At 43.2% G+C, this 27,317-nt stretch overlaps 1 protein-coding gene across 9 annotated transcripts; it reads right to left on the bottom strand.

Moving 5' to 3' along the window:
* Nucleotides 1-294: 294 nt before the first annotated feature.
* Nucleotides 295-20,676, bottom strand: LOC142664886 (serine/arginine-rich splicing factor 5-like). Of its 9 annotated transcripts, none has more exons than XM_075844300.1 (8): nt 20,628-20,676; nt 10,757-10,887; nt 7,264-7,334; nt 6,099-6,212; nt 5,503-5,575; nt 2,413-2,486; nt 2,058-2,168; nt 295-1,318 (listed from the first exon to the last, which is right to left on the bottom strand). In XM_075844300.1, exons 1-8 carry the CDS (start codon nt 20,659-20,661, stop codon nt 1,120-1,122), a joined length of 807 nt encoding a protein of 268 aa, XP_075700415.1. In that variant the 5' UTR covers nt 20,662-20,676; the 3' UTR covers nt 295-1,119. The 9 variants fall into 9 exon arrangements, with proteins under 9 accessions (XP_075700415.1, XP_075700416.1, XP_075700418.1 ...); XM_075844301.1 differs by lacking the exon at nt 20,628-20,676 and adding an exon at nt 18,668-18,775; XM_075844303.1 differs by lacking the exon at nt 20,628-20,676 and adding an exon at nt 18,453-18,577.
* Nucleotides 20,677-27,317: the final 6,641 nt, after the last annotated feature.

Raw genomic sequence — 27,317 nt, 5'->3', positions numbered from 1 at the left:
GTGATGATACAGCCTCTCTGAATGTCTTTATTTGGTACGGTTTGTATATTTGCTCAAACATTTTGAAGATAAAGCCTTTTAAAAAAATAAATAATGATAAAATACAATATTAGATGAAGTGAAGAAGCGCTACTTCATCCTGAGGTGGAAAGAAATTGAATTAAGTATTTAAAGGAGTATTTAAGGTAACGCTTTTCAACGCCAGACTGGCGCCTTCATCAGACCTAGGGGTGTAGTGAGCATGTTAACCCAACAGGTGTTTTGCAGAAACATTAGAAAAACAAACGAAAAACATTGATTTAAACAAAATTTGCCTTTAAAGTTTCATCTTTAATTAACCAAGAGCAGAAATATAAGGAATACAATACAGATCAAAATTGGACAAATTTCTTCATACTATCTTCCCTAACAAACAACTATTAGTTACTAACCACAAAGCAAGATCAATTAACACAAATGATCAAAAGTCAAAAACAAAAAAAATTATAAAGTTACAAAAAAAGTGTAGAGCGGAAAAATAAAAACCCAAGGGAACGCTGTCCTGGAAATTTAGAATAATCAAAATAAAGCTGGAAACTCTACATTTTGTAGAATTAATGGAGGTTTCATTCATCACACGCACAATAACTAATGAAGCCAATATAACGAGACAAATCTGTAAATAAAGGACCTCAATCTGTAACAATGACGTCTACCTGATGTAACATGCGCTATTAGAATAAGAAACATGTCTTCCTGGCAAAAATTTAAGAATGGCAATAAGAAGTGTTCGTTAAAAAGAATAGAACATAAGGGCAGTATGTGATGTCAGTGACCATATTAACTCAAATCTACATACATATCAATTTAATTTATAAACAAATCAAAATTAGACAAGTTTCACTCATCCAGTGAAACAAATGTCAAATAGGAAGGATTTCATTACTCCTGCCAATCCCCTGGTCTAAGCAGAAGAGCCAGATCGCATATTTACAAAAACAAAGCCTTAGGCCACCTTTTTATGCCAGATTTTACAAGCGCTTTGGTTACATAAAACAGTGAAAATCTTTAATCCCCAGCAATGTTTCTCTTGGGGCACATAACCTTCATTCACAGCATTTCTGCACGACAGGTGTCTTCTTAACCGCGGCTCTCTGCTGAACTGGACCGAGACTGGCGTTTGGGGGAGCTCTGGGAAGGTTCGCCACTTGTAGATTTCTGACTGTATTTCTTTTCAGGCGTGCGGCTAGGAGAGCGGGATCTGCTTGCGGACCTGGAAGATCCACGAGACTTGGACTTGCTGCGGGATCTGGAGTAGCTTCTTGATCTGGACCTGCTTCTGAGTGGAAACAATACCAATTAAGTACAAAATGCAACCACCTGATGGTATACAGCTTTACACACAGAAAACAAGTGGACAACCTCTTCACAAAAGGATCAGATGGGAAAACCATGGCAATATCACAGGTGTCATGCTTTTATTTGGTCACAAAGCTCCTTTGTGGCCTCTTAACATAGTTATATTTTAGGATTAGAATTTCCATCATGGGGGACTTCTATCACATTATATGAGTAACTTTGCTTTATTTACCACACACCTCTTCAGTTACATGTCTTATTCAGAATTCTGCTGGCTTCTCTTGACCAAACATCTCCAAGCGGCCCGTGCACTAATCTGGCCTAATCTCTAATCAGAAGAGTGCATTGCTTATCAGGATATCAAATGGGCAGCAAATGAGTTGTACCCTTCACAAAAGTAACTCATTAGTAATCTACACTTTAAGGGCTCACGCACACTGCTGTACTATGGGTCTACGTGATCTGTGAAATCTATGGGTCCAAAGTGTACCTACATTTTTTTCCCTCGGTCATACATTATCCGTGAAAAAAAAAAAAAAAAAAAAAAGTTCAACGTCTAGTTGAGAATATGGTGTTACACTGATTATCTATAGCGCCATAATAAAAGGACTAAAAGGGACTCTGATTTGCCATCCAGGCTTCCTATGCATGAGACCTAGAGATGAAAATCAAGAGAAAATTAAAAATAGCAGCTTCTATTATTTGACTGGTTACTGTACCTGTTCTTTTTGCGATCCTCAATCAGTTTTATTTTACGACCACTAAGTTCTGTGCCATCCAACTTCTCTAAAGCACTCTTCATATCACTGTAGGAGGCAAATTCCACGACCCTTAAAACATAAAAAAAAAAAAAAAGCTTTTATTGCCGGGTACTTATAATTTAATAAATACGTGGAAACTTGACATGTCGTGGGCCCACCCCCCCCCCCCCTACCCAGCACATCCTTACAGAATAAAAAACAGTCCCCAGGTTCAGATGTAGGTGACAGAATTTATACAGCTTTTACCAGCTAAAAGTGCTCAGACGGACTACAAAAAGGGAGTTTTTATTGCGAATATATAACAAGTGCATACCCTTCATTTCTGTTACTCCTGTGTGCATCCACGTATGTTACCTCTCCAGCTTTTCTCATGAAGTCCTTCAGATCCTGAAACAAGTATTTTTGGTTAGCTTTAAACTTATATGCCCCTTTACGCTATTTTAGTTGTGCATAAAGTATAAAATATTTATACTGCACTGAAAAGACCTGTGGTTTAACTAAAAACTTGTAATAAATCAGTGTTAGTGTCATGTATGAAAACTGACCTACATAATATGCAGATACATTAAGTGACGTGTAGACAACATTAAACATTCTTACACAAATTCTGCTAATGTCGTTACAGTAGGAGCACAAGCATATATGGTAATAGGATGCAAAATGGTATTACTCTATATGTAACAACTTCACTGCTACATATACTTAACTAGTCTGAGTTTATTACTTGGTGTTATATTTCAAACCCAAATTACTTACCATAATATATAACCATTGGTTGAAGGTACCTTAAGCAAAGAGTCGCTTGTCCATAACCTAGATGACCTGGTGAGCAACTCACTTACATGAGAAGGGTGGAAGGCGGCAGGGGAGCACCAAAGTCTCAGTAAGTGAGTGATGTTAAACCTGAAACCATTGGATGCAATCACTGGAAGTGGCTAGAGAACCTGAGGCTGACCTGAGCTAGCCACTCTTGCTCAAATCTGGGCAAACCAAGATCTAGATCGGCAAAGCGGGAGGGTCATAGGAACCAAAAGGAAACTTCAGAACAGGCCCAGCCCTAGAATTTCAGCCATTAGCAAACCAAAAATTCTTGGGCTCTCCTCCACACAAGAGAAACGAGGCTTAACCCAAAGAAAGGCTGTTAAAAGAGGTTCAAAATGCACGTGGTTAGATATATGTCTGTGAAAAAAAATATTTACTACAACACAGGATGGAGCAATTTCAGTTAAGTACTACTAATAATAATAATAATAATAATAATATCGAAATAAAAATAAAAAAAAATGTGCAACTTAACAAAAAAAACAACAACACCCACACACTTAAGATGTGTAATATTTTTGCATGGTTCTAATACAGTGCCATCCTCAGACCACATTTTCTGTACTGTGATTTCTTTTCATTTGTTAAACATTGGCACATTTCTCAGAGTAAAGAATAGACAAAGCAAAAGAAAATTCAATCAAATCTCTCAAAAATCCAGAACTTATTAACTGAACATTTCCAAACCTCAGTAGACTGACAGACGCTGTCACGTTAAGACATCTACGATGTGCCCGGGTATGTTCAGAACACAATATAAGTAATTGTAAAGGATTTTACAAATGTGCACAATCCTGCAAATGAAACCAACAACTGCACATAATATGTAAACTGTTTACCATATGCCCCAGGAACTAAAGCATGCTAACTCCAGAGAATCCAGTATGTACATTTACCAATCATCCACTGCAAAGTGCAAAAATGTTCTGTGTCATCTGGATGACTGGCTCCAATTACAAACCAGCCTTTTCTTTCAGTTGTAAATTTTACACTCCTATATGACCTGACTATCTAGCTTGACGCACAGCAACATGCCTGGAAAAAAAGCCACCAATACATAGATGCAACCGTCATGCTGTCATAACTTTGATGCTAGTGAAAATGCAACATTATGTGCGATGCAGCAGGAAAGTGCGTCCAGGAACCTACCTGGCTTGTGTTAAACCATATCTACTGCATCCTTAACTATAACCGGTTGCTCTCAAGAAGCAATACGTTCCTGGTTTCTCAGTAGATCCTCTAACTCTAATAGCCAACATAAGCTAATTTCAGAAAGACTGTTCCCCAATGGCTGCACTGCTCTAAGAAATAAACAGCTATAAAACTGAGATAAAACAAAAGTCATGGCGATGTGTTTAGAAGAACAAAACTCCTGAACGCCGCAAGAAGAAGTTTTCTATTATCGTGCAGAAGAGGCAGAGAGCGGCGGCAATGAATGGAACGCCTCAAGAAGAAACAATGTATGGTGAAAAGATAAGGAGAACCACATTCAGTGTACACTGTGTTCTTCATACCGGCTTCCATTCACTTGCAAACTCCTCAACAATATTGCTCCACTACACAACAAAGCATTATAAATCTGTACAGGAAGCAGACCGCCTGAATTCACAGCATTAGATGTCCTAACACTAAGCTGGTGGGTGCAATAGTAATAGCACCCTCTGGGTGGCGCCTCAAACTCCCAAATGAGAGACTGTAAAGGAGCACATGTGTCATGGTCACCTGACTTGCTCCTCAGCACCTTTATTTTGAAAAAAAAGAAATGGTAGAAACCGCCAGATACTCTGTTTACATACAACGCACATGTCCCTATGCCCCTGATTGGGAGTTCAGGACTGCTACAGATCATCTACTAGCCTGTAGTATTAGGGTATCTAATAGATGCCTTATAGGGGTTTTCCCATCCCAGACATTTTTGGCATATTCACAGGATATGCCATAAATGTCTGATAGATGAGGGTCTCCACCTCTGGGAACCACACCTATCTCCCGAACAAGGGACACCAGACCCTCCTGGTAAGGTGGCCGCCGCATCCAGGCAGGGAATCAGTGGTGAAATGTCTGAACTCTGTAAACAGCCAAGCTGCTTCGCGGTTTACAGAACTCCCATTAGCTTCAATTCACCTCTTTACTGATTCTCTGCCAAGTGGATATGCCACAAATGTCTAAAATGGGAATATGGTCAGATTCCCTATACTATCATCATAGAAGATATAGATAAAGATTAGACAGAGCCACAGAAGTATATAACAAGTTGCAGATAAAGCTTTGACCACAGCACACATTAATGTATACTGAATACCAAGAGTAAACAATCAAAGGGATTCTTTACTTTTTAGACACCTTCTGAATACCATGCTTGCTGTATAGTTGGTGCTGTGAAACATGCAATGCTGTGAACTTTTAAGTGTTTAGTGGAAGAACTTGCATAGACCTTTGTCAAGAACGCGGTGTGAATGATCAGGTACAAGAGTGACAGAACCCTTAGTGTGGTTGTTGTTAACTATGTACAATTTTTAACCTACAGTAGTCCGTGACAACCTATGCAAGAATTAGCTTTAAAAGTTGTTAAAATGCTCACCTGCCAGCTGACACGTGAGGAGAGGTTTTCCACAATTATTCTATGCTCGGTGCGAACTGGGGGTCCATACCTACTGTCAAAGGCAAATAAAAAAGGGACATGTTTAAAAACCAACATTACATTACTGCAAGAACATCATGGACTGCTGCACAGAACTGAATTGTGGACAGTGTCATACAAGGTATAGTAACTGGTGTACGGTTAACCACACTAAAAACACTTTTGTGCACGCAGCAGAAACGGCAACAGTGATTGTTTACAGGACCAAACACATTCAAAACGGCACATGTGGATCTTACATGTATTTTAAAATAAAATACAATGATGAAATTAAACAAAACAAAAAAAATGCACCCATGTCAAGCTCCTACATGAAAAGGGGAATCCAGTAAAAGTGCTCTTCTGAAATGGCCTGTGAGATTGTCATCGGAGATCAACATTGATCTCCGATGACAATGTGGTTGACATGGGTCATCTGGATTTAGAAAAAAGGATCTGCTTTGCGTCCATGCGTTGTCTGCCATCGCAGCTGAGGTCTTTAGGTATTTTAAGTCCATAACATACTGAAATAACACACAGCTCAACAATATCATTACCTGGGTCCACCACTATTTGACTGACGGTAGCCAAAGCGCATTGGGTAACGCCCTCCGCCACCCATCATTCCCCCTCCTCTTCCTCTTCGATTTCTGGCATGCTCAATTGTGACTCTAAATCAATGGAAAGAAATAACAAAACATTAGTTTGGCTTTTATTCCAGTAATAAATACTCATCTACATGCTCCACTGTTCGCTTTACCCCATATTCCTTGTTATGACTGTTGCACGCGATCGAGCAGTTTATTGCAGCATCTGAGAGGCACCCGATAGTTTTCATGGACCCTTGCACTATTGCGGGTGAATCTGGTCCATGAAAAGGGACCAGACTTTCCGATACTTGTCCTATTTTTCCACGAATCCCAGACACCTTTAAAGGGGTTTTCCACCTTCTGACAACTGATGACCTATCCACCAGATAGGTCATTAGTATATCATTGGTGCGGGTCAGACAGCCAAGTCCTGCACCCGTGGCCTGCGGGCACCGGATGTTACGGCACAAAATGCCATGTACAGAGCCGGAAGTACTGCAGCTCGGCCGCTGTTCCGTGGCCGGAGCCAACTGCTTCCGGCATGTACGTTCGGGTGAATGGAGGCACCAGGCCAGCTGATCTGTGAGGGGTCCGGGTGTCTGACCCCCACCGATCACGTACTGATGACCTATCCAGTGGATAGGTCATCAGTTGTCAGAAGGTGGAAAACCCCTTTAAAGAGTACTTCCAATTATACTGAAATTATGTAGAATAACGATTATAGTGCAAGAGCGTGAACAAGAATAGTTTTTCTAAATGACTTGTATTACTGTTTCTGCTTTTAACTACAGCACAAACTGGCCGAAGTCCGTGCTGCTGACGGCTCATAACTGATCCTACTGCACTGGCGGCCGTTCTGGATATGGGAGCAATGGAGACAGCAGGACTCTCTGACTTCTGCAGTTATGAACCGCCGGCAGCAGTCTCTGGCCAGTCGTGCTTAAATTAGAAGCAGAATAATACATTTTTTTTTTTTTTTTTTTTTTAAACACTTATTGTGCACACTCCTGCACTAAATTCGCTTTTTGCTATAATTTCTGTATAACTGGAGATACGCTTTAAGCTTATTTTTTCTGTATTAGGACGGTTTATATTTGTTTTAGACAGGAGGAAGCAGTAGTTGATATTTTACCTTTCACTACATAGTTCTTTTCCGTTCAATTCATACACTGCATCATCTGCATCTCTGTGGTCTTCAAATTCCTATAGTAAAAAACAAAACTGGTATATTATTAAAGTGAACTGCTCGATTGCAAACTTTGTAATATTTCTCCATCTCATCAGCACTTTGACATGTGTATTGGTTTTGGCAACTTTGCATGTATGCAAAGTTAAACCCCTTAGGCCTCAAGCACACATCCGTGGCCCGTTCTACGCCTGCAAATTACGTATCCGCAAAACACGTACCGCATGCGGATGGCTTCCGTGTGGTGGTCCGTATTTTTAACGGACCAATGAATAGAATTGGCGAGACTGATCCGCAAAAAATGGACAGGAATAAGACCTGTTCTAAAAAATTGCGGAAATGTGTGCTTGGCCCCATAAAAAGGGAATGGGTCAGTGACATATCACGTTGAAGAATATCACTAAAGTGTGCTTGAGGCCTTATCTAGCTGCCCAACCAACTACAGCATCTCAGTGGACGGAGGCTACAGAACTAGGATTCTAATAAGGCCTTTTGACTTAATTATTTATTTGAAGATTAAATAGACCAGGCGAACCCCCCACGATTTATACGACACGCCAACTTCATTCTATGGCTCCATACGAGATATATATATATATATATCTCTATGCTTGAAAAAGGTCCTATAGCAGGATGGAAACGTTGCAGCTGTTGACTGAATAAATCACATACTTTTTGGAACCATCGGAGTGCTGTGGGATTTCTTGTGTATATATATATATTTATTTTTTACCACTTCTACAAAGAAAACTATTTGTAAAAGACCTTCTGTCGCCATATTCGGACGGCCATGACTTACATTTCTGTCAATTGAGCAGGGAGAGGGGTTGTTTTGAGGCGAGCTGTAGTTTTTGTTGGTACCAATTTGGGTAAATGCGACTTTTTGATAACTTTATTAAAATTTTTCACGGGGAAGCGAAGGTGACCAAAAAGTATAAATTCTGGCGTTTTAACTTTAAAAAGGTTCACAGCGTTTACACTGCGGGTTAAATAACATTCAAATAGATTGGACTTTTACGGAGGCTGCGATACTAGTTATGGTAATTCTTTTTTTACTCTTGTTTTTAGTAGTGCCCCTAGAGGACTTGAACCAGCGATTGCACAGTATACTGAGAGTATGGAGCGCGCTCAGCTCTTTCCATATTTCCCCTTGGCAGCTGTCCCGTATATGTACGTGACACGTCACCAAAGGGTTACACGTGCTATAAAGGGACTGGACTTTGTGGAAAAAATTATTGATTGTGGGAAGACCCCTTTAAAGAGAAGTGGGAGGGGGATGATGGTCCCAAAGAGGAGGAGCAATGGTAGGATATCAAACAAAACTCTCACTCTGCGAAGAACACAGGTTGTAATATTTGTATTTCTTGCAAAGAGTATATAGAATAATTTTGTACAAAAACTAGACTGCGGGATTCCTCTAACAGATGCAAGATTCATCAAGCCGGCATGTCATACTGCAATATGATTTGGTTGTGACTTTTAGTCACTCTGGCTAGACGGGTCCCGTTTACCTCCGGGCACCTTGACGAGAGGTAGAATTATTGTTACGAATGGATCTAGGAGACATTGGTTGGAATGATTTTTCTGTAGGTTACACTTTTGCCTTTCACAGGTAATGAAGGACATATGTAAGTGCGCCAAGTTTGCATTCGTTTCAGCAACATTACAGAGATACTTGTTACCACGCTTGTAGTGCAGGGGACAAGCTGAACACATTTTCTTCCCACTGAGAACAAGTCATTGTGAAGAGATGAGACTGAGCCTCTCATGGAAAATAAATGAATTTGCATTTTGCAAACATACTATACTTTATCCTTAAGGGATATTACACAAACTTTGTTGCAGAAAACTGGGTTTTCCCAAGTTCATGAAAAAACACAGAAAAAGGTACCTCTATTTGTGTCTGAATGGTCACCAGGTGATGCCACTATAACCCACATGTAATTTTTCATTATGTTGCCTAGCTCCTTGCAGGATGGTTTCCAAATTGCCACCTGCTGTGGGCATGATCACCATGTAAAGGACCACAGTTGCCATGCCTTCACTGCCCTCTCTGCCTATATTTACAGCTGCCTGCATGCCCCTCATGGTGTAAGGTAGTCGGCTACGGAGACAGCTCTGCCCTATCTGCTCATGCCAGAGACAGGCGTGGGGGAGCAGTAGAGATAAAGGGCATGTCATGTGACATACAATACTACACAGGGAGGAGATAACCACATGTTCCTCACACAAGGAGGAGACAAACACCAGGAACATGATCATGTGACTTGCTTCCAGAGACTTCAGCTATAGACCGTACATTAGTAAAAGGACAATGTTCACACATCGCTGTCAAAATTTGTTTTGCTGACTGGAAAAATCCAGCCATTTTGCATTTTGTGGTTTTGCCACGGCTGATCGCAAAAAAACGCATTTTGACTGAGCCCAAGTGAGTAATCTCACTGCAGTTACACATCTGCACACAATTTTTAAAGAACAGAAAACCCCTTTAAGTACTCATCATTTTGGACTGGAGCTGTGACGAAGGCCCCTAATGGAGCATCCAACAGATGTGAACGAAGCCTTAGATGTTTTGCCAAAATTTCTCAGACTGTCCCAAGTCATCTGAATGGAGCGTGCACAAATCCATGCAAATGCTGTAGAAACAGCCCCATAAAGAGCTATTGCATGGATTTTTCATTTGCAGAAAGGTCTGCAACTAATCTAGTGTGTGAATATACCCCTATACTGCACAAAGGTGAACAAGCCATGAGAAGCATTACAGCTCTCCCTTACAGGCAAAGCAACAGAGTTGTATTACTTGAGTCTGCATTAGTTGGCCAATATGTCTGGTTGCCAACAAACAATACCTTGGGCTATTCAGGGATGTCCTCTACATAATTATTTAGGGCCTCAGGAAGTGGATCTGATAGGACAAAGACAGTGGGGGAGATTTCCTAAGGTTTTATTCACATGATTTGCACCCGTTTTCACGGATCCCTCAGACTATTGAAGCATCTGGGAAAACGGGCAAAAATCCTATTTTTTTTCCCAGGCTGTTGACACGGTCCTCTGAAAAAAACAAAAACGGCCGTGTGAATAGCGAATTTATTAAGAGGCTGGCCGTGCTACACAATTGTGGCGTAACAATCGCGTATGCAGGGAGCGACTGGCCGGGCCACCATCTCTCCCAGAATAACTATCATTTCTTCGTCCATATATAAACTTAGTGTTGGTTTTTACAGCACATTATGCAGTCATTTGCTTGTCACTAAGCAAATAGGAAAAGCAAGGCTGCGGTTCTGCTAAAGTAGAAGTCTATTTTCCCATCTCTCCTGGGTGTGAAGTCTATCATGGGGGACAATTATTATTATTATTTTTTTTAAGAGACACTTGTGAATAACCTATTCTATTTTCCACTTGAGTAAAAACAAAGCAATTCATAACGAATGACACTTACCACAAAGCCAAATCCACTTTTTAAGTTAATTTCTCGGATACGTCCATATCCCTTGAAAAACTTCTCCACGTCTCTTTCACGAGCATGAGGACTAAGCCTCCCTATAAATACTCTGCAACCACTCATTTTATCTGTTGAAAAGAAGAAATACATGAACAATTTCACATTTCTAATAAGATTTAAAAAAAATAAAAAAAAAGCTAACATGTAATATATTATAAAGTACCACAATGGTGACAAATTACTAAACCGGACAGGTTCCTGGGACAATACCCTTGGACCTCCTCTGGATTATGTAAGATATTCGCCTATGATCACCTCTACAATAATGTCTCACACGTGTTGATTGGTATAGATCTCACGAGATCACGCTGCGCAGTCATACTCCCACATTAACTTTACCGAAGTGTCTTGAGTGAAGATATCACCTCCAGCCAGGATGCAATGTCTATTCACACTCCCGATACGTCAGTAAAGTTTCTGTGGGATTTACTCACACAGCACAGCGTGATCTCACGAGATCACGCTGTGCTCTCAGTAAGTCCCACAGAAACTTTACCGAAGTGTCGGGAGTGTGAATAGACATTTCATCCAGCCAGGATACGATGTCTATTCACGCTCAAGACACTTCGGTAAATTTTATGTGGGAGTATGTGACCACGCAGCGTGATCTCGTGAGATCACGCTGTGCTGTGAATCAAGCTAAACATGGAGAAGTGTATGACGCTGATTGGTCACCGATTGGTCAGCGTCATACACTTCTCTTTAAAACACCCAGTTGGTAAAAAGTAAAAAGACACCCAGTTGTCTATTAAAAAACTAATTAGCATAAATCTAAAATTGTTCATAAATTGCTCAAAAATGATCGTTTTTCAAAATAAAAACCACTGTTATCTACATTATAGTGCTGATCAGATCATGTAGGAGATAGGGCACTTATAATCTGGTGACAGAGTCTCTTTAAGGGAAACTGGATGGGCGAGCTCTTTGAAAAACCCTCAAGTCCGACCTAGAAGCCAAAAGATTGCTGAAGAGGACTGAATGCAACGAGACTGGGCCTCCGAGAAAAGTAAGGCCAAGCCCTACATCCAATCTCTGCAAGGGAAAAATACTTTCTTACACCAGTGGAAGAAAGGCTTCTAGGTTTTGTAGGAAATACGAGACAGGAAAAGGTTTCTAGTCTTCATCATGGTTGTGAGAAACCACAAGATCTCAGGAGTGCGGTATCAACCGTCCTTTTGTCAAACTTAAGGAATACTAGGTAGTCCCTGGGAGGTAGGTGCCAAGGGACTTCAGACAGAAAAGAGACCACATCAGCACTCCATACATCCAGGATTGTTGGTATGACCTCCCCTGGATTTTTAGGCAGATTAGGGCAAAGGAGTGACAGAGGAGGGAAGAGGTGCAGAAAATTGAAGTGATCCCATTGTACAAGCTACAGAATGAAGGGGCCATTTACCAGGGTCCAGATGTTTTCTGCTGAGAAAGTCTGCTATCCAGTAGGATCACAGATGGAGCCGGATTGTGGCTCTCCGATCACAAAAGTATCCTGGCTGACTGTGACAACACTAGTGTTACTGTCGGACCGGATAGGATATGCCTCTAGAAACGGAGTCCAGAGAAGAAAGGACAAGTTGCCGTAATTCTGGGTTGTTGACTAAAAGCGCTGTCTCCTCTGGTGACCAGGAGCTCCATATTGACAGAATTTTGAAGACTACGCTCCAGCCCAGACATCCGTTGACTAGATATCAGGTATACTATTAAATTAGAATAAATTATTTGAAAACTTAGTGCCCATTGAGGAATGTCCAGGTCTTCAGTGTGAGGGAACCTTCACCAGGATGTTGTGCATGTAAGTACAACTGAAACCCCCCAGTCCAGGGGGGTACTGCCATGACCGCACCGAGCACAGTCTTGAGAACACAAGGAGCAGTCACAGGGCCATGGGGAAAGAGCTCTGAACGGACTGTGGCAGGACTGTACCACAAACCTGGGAAAGAGTTGGTCGGCTGGACTGAAGTACTTGACAAAATAAGCTTTTTAGTAGTCCTTTTCTCCTAAAGAACAGGGACGATTAGGCCCTGGGGAAAAAGTAGTCCACAGTGCAATGGCTATAAGGAGTGGAATAAGGAAGTAATGCCGATAGGCCTACTTAACAGATCCACCTGTCTGAAACGTTCCTGGTTCAAAAAGGCCCAAGTGAGGGCTGACCGGTCTTATTTTTACGATGAGCCGTTATTTTCCCTGTGGGATGGGGCAGCTCTTGCCGCCAGTATCTTGTCCATTTATGGACCAAAAAGACAGGAGTCAGCAAAGAGGAGGCCCATGAGAGTTTTGAAAGCTGGATCAGCTGTCTAGTCTTTGAACCAAGAAGCGTGGCAGATCAACCCCATAAGTGCAGTGGGCCAGGAGCCTTCCTGCATCCAAATTAGCACCTCTATTTTTATCCTGCAGAAGAAATCGGAGTATGTTTACGTCAGCTGGGTGGCTCCAGAAAAGATGCCCTGGCGAACCAAAAGAGGTAGGATGTGCCATGGGGACAGTGGTAGCCTTGGCCAGTCAAAAGACCGGTGGGTCTACCATCTGTGATGCTAGTCGTTTGGTCAGAGGATCTTCAGATCCAGGCAATTCGAGTAGGAGAAACAGAATGCCCTGAAAGGAGAAACCTTCACAAATAAAGTGGAGATGTGGCGTCAGAGCGTACCTCCGGTCAAGAAAAAATTGACAACTGAAAGTCTAGGAGCCACGGATGGCATTCTTAGGAGCGGATAGGCATAAATTTAGTGTTGCATCTACTGAAACTGGGCGGGATGTCCTTGCCACTAACATCTGACTCTTCAAGTAGCCGTCAAGTACGCCATATAGAAAGAGGTTAATCTGCAGTAACACAAACTTTTCAATGGAAGGGTGTAATGTGTGTCAGGTACAAAGTCTAGCAATAGCACAATAACCTTAACTACAGACAATAACTGTGCAGCCATGTCAGATACAGCATCTAGTGTTCGCACAATTACTCCACGTATGTAAAGAGATAATGTGTCTGCCTAGTGCTCGTAATAACTGCCCAGATATGTCAGATACAGCTTCTAGTGCCAACACAATTACCTCATCTGTAAGGGGGTAATATTGATGTCTGGTGCTTGAACTAGCTGCAAAGCCATGGCAGAAACAAGGTCTTTCAACAGCACAAGTACTCCGTCTATAGAAGGGGGTAAAATGTGGCGGACTAGTGCTCGTAATAACCACTTAATGTCAAAATACCAGTCCGAATTTGATAGTATAGTCAGACCACAAAGTTGCACGACGCTACTAGAGATAAAGGCATCAAGGTGCGGACTAGTAAGCCTGAAGGAGCAGGGTCTCAGACTTAAGCAGGTGCCGGGCAATGCTACTATGAAGGAAACAGGGGTCTGAAGATGAGTGGGTGGGCTTACTGTGGAATCCAGCTGCGTGGTCCAGACCCAGTGGGAAGATGTCGCCATACTCATCTAATCCTGACATACTAACCCCCATCTTCATCCTCTACAGCACTCAGGTGCAAACAAGCAGGGTTACCCCTTGAGTTGGACTCTGGTGAGGGAAAACTAGTTAGGGACAGGCTGGAAGATGGGTGTCCTTGGATGACAGAGGAGCTCTGGTCTCACTTTTCTTTGGCAGAGGGACAGCGGCGCAGTAAGTTGATCTTACCTGCAAACGCTGATGCTGCTGCAGAATCAACTGTAGCCTCTGGTGCCGATGTGGCCGTCACGATGCAGGACCTGTGAGTGACGTCACATATCTGCACTGTCAGAAGCTGGGCGTTCTGAAGAGAAGTGGATGTTACTTCTCTTCAGAGCGCCCAGCTAGTAAAAGTATTAAAAACGCCCCGATGTACGCACATAATACACACCCAGTTGTACTTTTACTTTTCAACACGCCCACTTGGACTTTTGCAAGCCTCATTTGCATAACTACAAAAATGGTCATAACTTGGCCAAAAATGCTAGTTTTTTAAAAATAAAAACGTTACTGTAATCTACATTGCAGTGCCTATCTGCTGCAATAGCAGATAGGGGTTGCAAAATCTGGTGACAGAGCCTCTTTAAGGTCTGCAGTTTTTTTTTACGTTTATGCAGTACTGCGCACCACTACATACGAAGACACCCAAAATGCTGCTCGGCAGTTTTCAGACCTCCTATAAAAAAGTGAATGGAGAGCTCGAAAATCTCTGCATTGAGAATTATAACATATCACGTGGGTTTGCCATAAATGTCTGAGACGGGAAAAAACCTCTCATTACAAAAACCAATAGCCAAGTAGGATACGCTTATACACGGCAGGTTTGTTTCTCTAGAATGTGCATGGAAAATTCTGCAACTAAACTGCCGCATGTGAACCTACCCTTAAAGGAACTTGGTTTTAAATTTATTGGACGGGTTCAGTAGAATTTCTGAGTAACAAATACGTAGTCACCAAAAGCTGATCCCAAACACCACGACCAAGCCTAAAAGTAGGAGCAGGGGTAGCAGTGTTTGCTTTCTTGCAATTACAGGAGGTTGTTTTAGCCATATTTGAATAAGGCCCCATGGACACAAATGGATTTTTGCGGCCGCAATTCACCCGCAAATCTGCGGGTGAATTACAGCCCCATTTATTTCAATGGGCCCATGCAGACGACCGCGGTTTGCACGGTCCGTGCAGTGCCCGGGAGCCTGGACTGCAGAAAGATAGGACACGTCTTATTATGGCCGTATTTTGCAGTCCAGGCTCATAGAAATTAATGTACGCGGCCCGCGGGTGACTCCTCGGCCGTCCGAGCCGCATATCACGGCCTTGCACACCACTACGGTCGTGTGCATGAGACCTAAAACTAGAAAAACTCTATAAACCCAAACGTCTTTTTAATAAGAGTCTCAGGTTTATATGACATTGCCATTTTTATGGAGGATTGAGAAACTGCTGGGCATCACCACTGGCTCCACTCATCTCAGGGAGTACATATGTTTAGAACCGGTTCACATATACATTGGGCTTCCGTTCATTTGTTCCGCCAGAGGGACAAAAACGTCAAGTATCGTTTCGTTTGCATTTACCATTGGTGGCAGTTATATGGAAAATAAAAAGAGGACACCGAGCGCTCCTCTGGGGTATTGCTGTTGTTGCAGGCTGGTCAACAGGAATGTGCTTAAAATGAGATTTTACACTCACCTTTTAAAGTTGTGCTGGATGGTCGGCACAACTCGATCATTGAACCAATGGAGCCTCAATACTGCGTGAGTGACGTCACAGCGTGATCTCTCGAGAACACGGCTGTGTCTGCACTGCCAGAAGCTGGGCGTTCTGAAGAGAAGTGGATGATACTTCTCTTCAGAGCGCCCAGCTAGTAAAAGTAGTAAACACGCCCCGATGTACGCACATAATACACGCCCACTTGGACTTTTACTTTTAAACACACCCACTTGGACTTTTGCAAGCCTCATTTGCATAAATACAAAAATGGTCATAACTTGGCCAAAAATGCTCGTTTTTTAAAAATAAAAACGTTACTGTAATCTACATTGCAGCGCCTATCTGCTGCAATAGCAGATAGGGGCTGCAAAATCTGGTGACAGAGCCTCTTTAAATAGGGGTAAAAAAAAAAAATTTAAAAAAAAAAGGATTTAGAAGACGTACATGCTGCATCATAAAATTATAATAAAAGCTACGCGTTTCGACCCTGAACCAGGGTCTTCCTCAGGCTCGTCAAAAGTCTTTTTAGCTTTTATTCAAATTTTATGACGCAGCATGTACGTCTTTTAAAAACTAATTATTTTTTTTACCCCTATTCAATATCTTGTCCCGACTGGGATTTCAGTTAAATTTAATCTACAAGTGCAGGAGATCCTTCCATCAGGGGTGATCATTTTTTTCTTTTTCACAGTTTACCCTTGACATCAATAGTATTCTTTTTATCAGTTTGGTTCCATTCCTTTAAGTTTCATTTTACGGAAATAATAGCCTAGCGTGCTACACTATGCTTTCCATAAAACAAAGTGCAAACCTAACGGAACGGAGTCAAAACTAAAAAACAAACAAAAAAAAAAAGGTAAATGCAGTTGAAAACAATACTTTACTTTTGTCTGTTCCTCTGACGGAACAGATAACCGGAAAGCCAAAAAGGAAGCCCAACGCTGCCGTGAACCGGCCCTTAGGAACATATAATACTTGGGAGAGGCGAATATGAACATAAGCCACCAGTGATGGGGTAAACAGATGCAGATCTCTAATGAATGGAAATGTGTTTACATCCCTGGAGACCGGCACGGCCTTATACACACGGCCGTATTACAGCTCTGTACGAAGATAGCGCCCATAGCAGTCCACGGGGCTAGAATATACACTATCATACAAAGCTTTAGGTATAAATCTGACGTCCTCCATGAGAGATATTTTCCCCCAGACCATCTGCACCAACTCTGCCGTGTGAACGAGGCCTTAGGTTGGACACGCACGCGCTCCACAGTGGGATCCTATGAAAATCTGCATGTAATCTTCTCAATGGTGAAATCCACCACAGCAGAAAAGTGCAAACCCGTGCCCATCGCTTCAGATACGTGTGAACGGGGGATTTGTAAACATGGATTGTACTGAATTTTGTTGCAGATTTTCTGTGTAATGCCGCTGTTGTGTGGCTTACAAACTGGGAGAGGGACCTTATCCCCGGGATGACAATCAGGGGGGGGGGTGAAACAATCGGCAGTGGATCGCATCTTTTTTGCAGCATTGGCAGCAATGCTCCCTGGGTAAAAATGGGACTCGTGTTGCCAACAATAATGAAAACTGTACGAGGATGAATGATTTTATTCATCTCCATACAGTACAATGATTTCTAAACGAGGGGGTGATCCACGGGTTATATCGATCGCTCACCTTAGGGTCAATCTGCACGTTGCGGTTAGATTCGCATTAAAAAAAAAAATGCACCAGAAAACCGCAATTTTATGCGGTAAAAATTGCAACTGGATCGGGTAATGCACCAAATCACGGTAAAACATGCAATTTTTCAGGGCAGCTCTAACCACAACGTGTGAATGAACCCTTAGGCCTTGCAGTGCAGATTTTACATGCATTTTTTTTTCAGCCAAAACCCCAAATCAAAGCAGGCACGTAGACCTATAAATCCTTTCATGTATTTCTTCTATTTAGATTCCATTCCTAATTTTTGGCTAAAAAAAAACAAAAACCATGCAAAATCTGCCCTGTGTGAACAAGGCCCGCAAACAGAAAACAGCAGGAAACTTATAGAAAAGGGAGAAAGCCCCATCCTTAAAAAGCACTGAACTAGAGAGATTATGCGACAAAAATACCATGTCTAGACCGCGCAGCACCAGTAAGAACGGGCGGCCGTGAGGTGTCGTGTATTACCGTAAAGGATCACACACAACAGAAAGAAATGGTGGTCCCGGGCACGTTGTCGCGGCCTAGTCCGGCACGCACATCCTGGACGGCGCCTCCACACAGAACAGGGCACAGATACAACGAGAAAACATGGGGAGGGAATAACCGTCGACATTGCGACTAGCGCACACAAGCATGGCAAACGTATAGAACTCCCAACAATAGCCGCACATGGCTCCATGCACTACAGGCCTAAATAATAACCCCGATTTCATCATCCAGCTGCTCTGTGAAACTACAACTCCCAGCGTACACTGACTGGGTATGCTGGAAGTCGTACCTTCAAACTCCCTCCATTTTCCCGAGCACTGCCCGCTCCGCTGTCCCCCCTCCCTGCTGTTATGAGCCACCGCGTATATACGTTATCATCCCTCATATACAGCAACGAGTGCTATAATAACGCACTGCAAGCCAAAACACCGCCCTGCTAAATATAAACTGTGTCCTTTCCAGCGATAACGCAGCTATGATATTCCCTCTCCGCCAAACACTCACCAACACCAACGCCACCGCTGTTTCCCGAGAATGAAATGGCGACCGAGAACCTCCGGATATGACTCTATACAAGATGGCGGCGCAGGGAGAGGCGTGTTGTCATGGAAACACTTACCCTCTGGTATCAGCGAATCGGCTCAAATCAGTCAAGGCAGTGTTGTGTAATGATGGCGCCGCCCGCTGGTCGCGTTTGCCTGCATTTGAATAGTTTTTTTGTGTGTGTTTTCTTGGGTTGATTTCGATTTATTGGTGACATTATAGAATCAAATGCGCTAAATAAACATTGCTTCCTGCCTGTATCATCTCCTCTTACCAAATTTTCTTCATCCATTTTTTTTATTGAATCAATTTCTGGGAAAGCTGGGTGATAGCGGTAGTCACTGACCTTTGCTAAATGTTTCTACTGCAAATCTGCCTAGCTATTCTACAGGAAAGTTTCTGACCACTAGTAAAATATTTCTATGGGCGGAAGACACCAAAATAAAGAACTTAAAAATATACCCCCTTCAAATTCTACAGCGTGTGAAAGCAAGCTACCCTGTTTCTATAACTCCCGAGTTCCTGAAATAGCGTCGCTCGCGGTGCTACGCTATTTCCATAACTCCCATTCACTTATATAAGAGTAAAGGCCTCATGCACACGAGAGTATTTTCATCTATCCCGAAATACTGTCAGTAAATACGGATCAGTAGGCATCTGTATTCCATCCGTATATATGGAAGGGTGTCCGTAAATACTGTCCGTATTGCATCCGTATTCTGTCCGTATATATACGGATCCATACAAAAAGAGGGAGGTTGCAAATAATGTCATCAACATGTTGCCTAGCAATGCTTCCGTAAATACGGACGGTTTACGGAGGCACATCAGTAGCCATCAGTATTTACGGAAGCTCCCATAGAAGTATGGGAGAGTCCTTGCCGTAATTACTGACAAGAATAGGACAGGTTCTATAATTTATAAGGCCTTATTCACACGAACGTGTTAAACGTCCATCACACGGACCTATATAATTCAATGTGGCCGTTCACACGGCCGTCGTTTCAAGTTGTGCCGTTGTGTGAAGGGTCCGTGAGAAAATAGGACATGTCCGAGATGCACAACGGCCGTCTGAATCTAGCCTAAGAGATACAGCGTAGCTCATGAAGCTCAGCTGTTTCCGTACCAGCGGGGACCAGCGACAATGGGAGAAGGTAGAACAGTGGTAAGGTGGCCCTGTTCTAGAGGAAGATGGGACCCACATCTATCGGATATTCATGGCATATCCTATGGATATGCCATAAACGACCGAGATGAGAATACCCGGTGTACCCATTTTAGACATTTATGTCATATCCACAGGCTATGCCAACAATGTCTGATGGATGCAGGTCACATCTCTGGGATCCACACCAATGTAGAGAACGGGGATCCCACCTTGTACTCCCGTAAAGCAAAATTGAGAGAACTGCGCACATGTGCAGCCACCTCTTCATTTATTTGCCGTCTTCCTAAGTGGGACGGGGGTCAGGGGAGCCTCGTTCTCAAAATAGATGCGTGTCCTAGACCTGGGAACCACATCTATCAGACACTTATGGCATATCTCATGGATATGCCGTAAATGCCTAAAATGGGAATAACCCTTTAATCCCAGTGTATCATGGCTTAGGGTATGTTCACACGGGCTATTTTCAGCCGTTTTTTGGGCCATAAACGTCCCAAAAAACGACTGAAAAATCGGAAGCAGAACACCTACAAACATCTGCCCATTGATTTCACTGGGAAATACGGCATTCTGTGCATGTCATTGGTCTTTTGACGGCGGCCGGTGCAGGTCCTTAGTTTACAGCAACGTCTTTTGGCGTCGCTGTAGAAAAGACTTTTGAGCACTTATTCTCTAAGCAGGAGTTGTAACTAACAGCAACTAAATTTAGAGCAGCCTAGTGAATACAGCTCGGATCACAAAAAACTCGGTACCCACCCACTGGTTTAATCCTTTGATCGCCGCGGTCCATGATTTCAGCATGATCAAAAGAGACTCCCCTCTTTGATCGCGTCACCAGGTTTGATCGGAGACTGGGGGAACCCTCTGCAGTCAGCCCCAGGGACCTAGAAAGGACCCGAGGGCTGTCTGTTCTATAAGTCTGCTGTCAGGGCGCCCTATGTGCTGCCCTAACAGCAGCCTGTATCATAGTGACAAAGTGTAATGTATTAGCATACAGGAGCATGTTAATACATTATAAGAATAAAATAAAAAAAAAGTCATTATTTAGAATAAAATATATTTGATTGCCCATACATTACATAGAAAGAAAAACCTACACATATTAGGTATCTACATGACCGTAATAACCTGAAGAATTATGTAACAGCTTATTTAGTGTGAAACGTGAACGGGATAAAAAATAAACAAAACAACGCTGAAAATCACTTTTTCCTATATTTAAGCCACTAAAACAAATTACTGTGTTTTTCGGACTATAAGACGCAGTTTTTAGCAAGAATAAATCTTGCAAAAAAGTCCCTGCGTCTTATAGTCGGCAGCGCCGAGCCCCCTGACCGCTTCTTACTTAACCCCTTCCCGACCCATGATGTGCCGACACATCATGGATGATGAGGGGATGATGTTTGGAGCAGGCTCACGCGCTGAGCCCACTCCATACACTGCAGGTGTCTGCTGTGTTTTACAGCTGACACGCTGCTCTAACTAGTTAAATGCCGCGGTCAATAGCGACCGTGGCATTTATAGGGGTCTTCCCATAAACGTCAGATAGATGCAGGTCTCACCTCTGGGACCCCCACCTATCTCCAGAACAGGGCCCCCTAAACCCCGTTCTAGCTTACTCACGCCGCTATCTCCCGGCCACTTCCTGGTTAGGTGGTCGGGAGTTACAGAAACAGCCGAGTGCTCGCTGAGCTACACTGTTTCCGTAACTCCCATAGAAGTGAATGGGAGTTACGTTAACAGCGTAGCATCGCAAACTACGCTGTTTCCGGAACTCGGTAGCTACGATAACAGCGTACATGGTCGAGTTACACAAACAGCGTAACTCGCTGAGCTACGCAGTTTCCCTAACTCCCATAGAACTGAATAGTAGTTACGGAAACAGCGTAGCATGCTACGCTGCTTCTGTAACTGCCATTCAGTACTACGGGAGTTACGGAAACAGCGAGTTACGCTGTTTCCATAACTCATCCATGTATTGCAGTGTATTGTACCTGCGATCCAATGATCGCTGGTTCAAGTCCCCTAGAGGAAGTAATAAAAATTGTGAAAAAAAAAAATTTATATAAATTTTCAGGAGTGTAAAAAAAATATTAAAAGTTTAAAAAAAACCTTTTCCCATTTTTCACCAAGCACAATGTAGAAAATTAAAAAAAAGGAATGAAATAAAAAGCGATAAAAAAAATCGTATGTACCAAAAAATGTCTCTCAGAATGTGGGGAAACAGAACAATTTTTTTTTTTTTAACAAATAGTTTTTGCTTTGTAAATGTAGTAAAATATGAAATTTTTTCCTATTTTCTGTTGTCTAAAACCTGGGTGCGTCTTATAGTCCGAAAAATAAGGTACATAACTTACACAGTACATTTATCTACCCCCAAACTGCGCACAAAAAAATAAAATTTCTCCCGCATAAAACAAGGCCTCATATAGCCATGTCAATGACAAAATAAAAAACTGCTGAGAGGCAGAGAAGTAAAAACGAAACCATTTACCTGGCCATTAAGGCCCTTTCAGGAGCCCAGTCCACTCTTAGGCCCCATGCACACGACCGTGGTTTCCACGATGAGTGCATTGCCCGGAGCCTGGATCGCAAAAAGATAGGACATATCTTATTACGGCCGCATTTTGCGGTCCAGGCTCATTTAAATTAATGTACACGGCCATGTGCACGGCGGCCCGCAGATGACACTCCGCGGATTTCCGAGCCACAAATCATGGGCTGTGCACACCACTACGGTCGTGTGCATGAGGCCTAAGGGTATGTTCACACGGCCAAATTTCAGACGTATACGAGGCGTATTATGCCTCGTTTTACGTCTGAAAATACGGCTCCAATACGTCGGCAAACATCTGCCCATTCATTTGAATGGGTTTGCCGACGTACTGTGCAGACGACCTGTTATTTACGCGTCGTCGTTTGACAGCTGTCAAACGACGACTCGTAAAAATACAGCCTCGTCAAAAGAAGTGCAGGACACTTCTTTCAGACGTTTTTGGAGCTGTTTTCTCATAGACTCCAATGAAAACAGCTCCAAAAACGGACGTAAAAAACGCCGCGAAAACGCCGCAAAAAACGCCGCGAAAAATGCGAGTTGGTAAAAAAACGTCTGAAAAGCAGGGTCTGTTTTCCCTTGAAAACAGCTCTGGATTTTCAGACGTTTTGGTTGACTACGTGTGAACATACCCTTAGGCAGAGTTGTGTGTGGAAGGCTGTATGGCGGCACATAGAGTAATATGGCAGGTAATGGAGCATGCTTATTTCTGTCGTATATTACAAAAATCCAGCTACGGCAGGGCTTAGCAGATGCCTTCAAAAATGACAATATATTGCAATACATTAGTACTGCAGTATTGCAGTGTATTGTACCAGCGATCTAATGATTGCTGGTTCAAATCCCCTTGGGGAACTAATAAAATGTGTAAAAAAAAAAAAAAGTTAGATACATTTTCAGGAGTGTAAAATTAAAATAAAAAAAATAAATCTATATATATTAAAAGTTAAAAACAAAAATTCCCATTTTTCCCCAAGCGCAATGTAAAAAAAAAAAATTTGGTATCGCTGCATCCGTAAAAGTCCCAACTATTACAATATACCATTATTTAACTCGCACGGTAAACGTCGTAAAAAAAAATTAAAACACCAGAATCTTTGTTTTTTTAGTCACATTAGCGCTAAAAAAAATGAAATAACAAGTGATAAAAAAATTGTATGTACCAAAAAATGGTGCCAATAAAAACTACAGCTCGTCCCGCAAAAAAAAAGCCCTCACACCGCTCAAACGATGAAAAAATATAAAAGTTATGGCTCTCAGCATGTGGTGAAACGGAACAAAAAATTTTTTAACAAAGTTTTCTTCTGTAAAAGCAGTAAAATATGAAATAATTTTTTCCTACTATCTGTTGTCTAAAACCTGGGGCGTCTTATAGTCCGAAAGATATGGTAGCTATAAAATCTATAGGTCCCTATGCATCTCTCAGGGTGCACTATTATGGCTCCGTACAACTCGGAAGTTGCATGATGTCTCAGTCCGCCACTGCATACAGGAGTGTGGGAGAGACATAACGAATGAAGGGCAGCCATTTTGGTTATCATTCAGTTTTTGCAGAAATAGATATAACTCAGGAACAGATTAATTACGTTTTTACTACTTGAAACAAGAGGATTACTCAATACCCCTTTAACTTAAAGGCTGTACCCATTTTAGACATTTATGGCATTGTAGCATATCTACAGGATATTCCAAAAATTTCTGATAGATGCGGGTCTCAGCTCTGAGATCCACACTTATATGGAGAACGGGGATCCCAGCTCGCTCGGCTGTTATCATAACTCGCATGGAACAGAATAGAGAGACCTGCGCACATGTGTGGCCTCCTCTCCATTCAATTGTCACTTTCCCAGGGGGGAAGGGTCCCCTGTACTCAACATAAGTATGGGTCCCAAAGATGGGTCTCTGTCCCTCAGCCTCGAAGGTGTACCAAGATGGCGGACGTTCCTTGGTACACGGTGACGGGACACCTTGACTCGCCCGAAATGGCGGCAGCAGGAAGAGGTATGGTTCCTTCCTTGAGCATCTCTGTCGCCGAGGTCCGGGCGAGCTGGCGGACCGTTCGCCTGCGCACTTCCAGGATCCGGAAGTGCTGCTCGGCGTTACAGAGGCATGGATGGGGGCGGAAGTGATGTCACCCCTGGCTCTGCCCCCAGATACGAAGCGCGGACACGGCAGGCATAAAATGCCGGCGTCTTTCGAAAGTATGGCGCGCTCTGCCTCTGGTCCAGCCCCCTGCTTGCTAAGGTTGGTATGGCTGTCTATTTTGATGGGTCCTCATGTGTCTCCATACTGTCGGCTATGCACATTTTTTTCTACCATACGTTTGTATCTCTCTACTCTTATCTATATGTCTGCCTCTATAAGAGAAGGTATTAAAAGGACCCACAAATCAAGGCACAGACTTTGCAGGAAATGCCGTCAGCCCCTTCCTGATGACGTTGAGTCAGATCTGTGTGTATTGTGTTCCACCCTAGTTAATTCCTCTCCTAGGTAGGATTGCAGGGGATTTGTGCAGTAGTTCAAGCAACAGTTATCTGTAGCTTTTGAGGAATCCAAGTCATCACACAATTCTAAAAGGGCCAGACACTCTTCCTCTCAACCTCAGCAGTACCAGGAGGTTTCAGATTCATAGTTGGTCTCTGATGCTCCAGATTCTGACAACCCTGAGGAATATTATATCCTAAATAAGGATAAGCTCCATGATCTTCTCAGAGCGGTGAATTTGCATTGGAGATGGGGAAAGAGGTTGAACACAAACCTAAAAAGGACAGACTTTTTTATTTTCCTATTTCCAAAGGAAAATTTTTTCCCAGTCAACCTGTCCTAACGGAATGGATGAAACGAGATTGGGATAAGCCAGAAAGGAAGGCAGATCTGGGATCATGGTTCAGAAACATTTACAGGCTGGATAAATCCTGCTCAAAAGAGTGGGAAAATGTACCGAAGGTGGATTTACCAGTGGCGAAATTGGCAAAAAAAGCCGTTTTTCCCTCTGATAAATCAGCATTACTGAAGGAACCCATGGACCGCAAGGCGGATTTGATCCTGAAGAAAGTTTATACATCATCAGTGGGCTCGTGCAAAGCCTCCTTGTCTTCAGTGTCAGTGGCTAGAGCACTCCGGGTCTGGTTGAGCCATTTATCCAGGGATCTAGAGGAAGTAGTCCCAAGGGCAGAAATTCTCCAGTCCCTCCCAGTAATGAAGGCAGCCTCTTAGTTCCTGTGTGACTCTCAGTTGGACAACATAAAGTATGCATCTAAAACCCTATCCCTTTCGATTGCAGCCAGAAGAGCACATTGGCTTAAATTATGGTCAGGAGATAATCTCTCCAAAAATAATTTCTGTAGCCGTCCTTTCCAGCCAGAATCCTTATTCGGTCCCCAACATACAGATAAAGATGTTCCAGTCTTAGAGAGGGGGCAAGGAGTCTATTCCAGAGTGTTCTAGGTGCCCAAATCAGACGGCAGTTGGAGACTGGTTATAGACCTGACCTTTCTCAATCAGTATTTGTGGTAGAAAACGTTCAAGATGGAGATCATCCGGTCGGTGATGAACCTTTTGGAGAAGAACGATGTTCTTGTAACGATCAACCTTACGGACGCATACTTGCATGTCCCTATTCTATTCGCTCACAAAAAATTCCTTCGACTAGCGGTCCAGACTCAGCGGGGAATAAAGCACTTCCAATTCACCTGCCTACCCTTCGGATCTCGTCAGCACCCCGGGTGTTCACAAAAATTGTAGTGGTCTTAACCGCAGCACTGAGGCTGAAGGGAATATGTGTGGTGTCTTGGACGACTGGCTAATAAGAGCGCCATCAAAATCTGTACTCCAAGAACATCTCCACGCCACGCTGGAATTTCTTCACTTTCATGGGTCCCTGGTGAACTTCAGAAAGTCACAGCTCTCACAATCACAGAATCTGAAATTTTTGGGGTTCATGGTGAATTCTCAATCAATGACAGTCAAGTTGTCTCCAGAGAGAATTGCTACAGTACGGGGTTCAATAGAACACCTCATGCACCATCCGAAGGTATCCGTCCGAGGGGCGATGAAAGCGCTAGGTCTAATGACCTCATCCATAGATACGGTCCCCTTGGCCAAAGCCCACATGAGGTCGTTGCCGTTCGACATCCTCAAATGCTGGGACAAAAATTTCAGAAACCTGAAGCTCTCTTCAAAGTCTCCAACTTTTCTCTTCCGGGGTCTGTGTCGGCAGCTCTGTAGAAATGAATGGAGCGCCGGTCGCGCTTGTGCGCACGCGTGACCAGCGCTCCTTTCATTTTTATTGAGCTGCGCAAACGCTGGAAGTCAGAGGTTAGTCATGGAGAACTTCGGGGGACTTTCGGTCCCCCGTTCTCCCTATCGCTGCCAGCGATCACACATGTATCCCCTATCCTGTGGATAGGGGATGCATGGCGTTACCTATAGGGGGGGACTCTGCATGGCGTTACCTACATGGGGGGACTCTGCATGGCGTTACCTACAGGTGGGGGGACTCTGCATGGCTTTACCCACAGGGGGGGGACCCTGCATGGCGTTACCTACAGGGGGGGGGGGACTCTGCATGGCGTTACCTACAGGGGGGGGGACCCTGCATGGCGTTACCTACAGGGAGGGGACTCTGCATGGCGTTACCTACAGGGGGGGACTCTGCATGGCGTTACCTACAGGGGGGGACTCTGCATGGCGTTACCTACAGGGGGAGACTCTGCATGGTGTTACCTACAGGGGGGGACTCTGCATGGCGTTACCTACAGGGGGGGACTCTGCATGGCGTTACCTACGGGGGGACTCTGCATGGTCTTACCTACAGGGGGGGACTCTGCATGGCGTTGGCTACAGGGGGGGACGACTCTGCATGGCGTTACCTACAGGGGGGACTCTGCATG

Source organism: Rhinoderma darwinii, chromosome 12 (genome assembly GCF_050947455.1).
Source record: "Rhinoderma darwinii isolate aRhiDar2 chromosome 12, aRhiDar2.hap1, whole genome shotgun sequence".
Classification (NCBI taxonomy): domain Eukaryota; kingdom Metazoa; phylum Chordata; class Amphibia; order Anura; family Rhinodermatidae; genus Rhinoderma; species Rhinoderma darwinii.
This window is presented reverse-complemented; position numbering and strand designations above follow the sequence as displayed.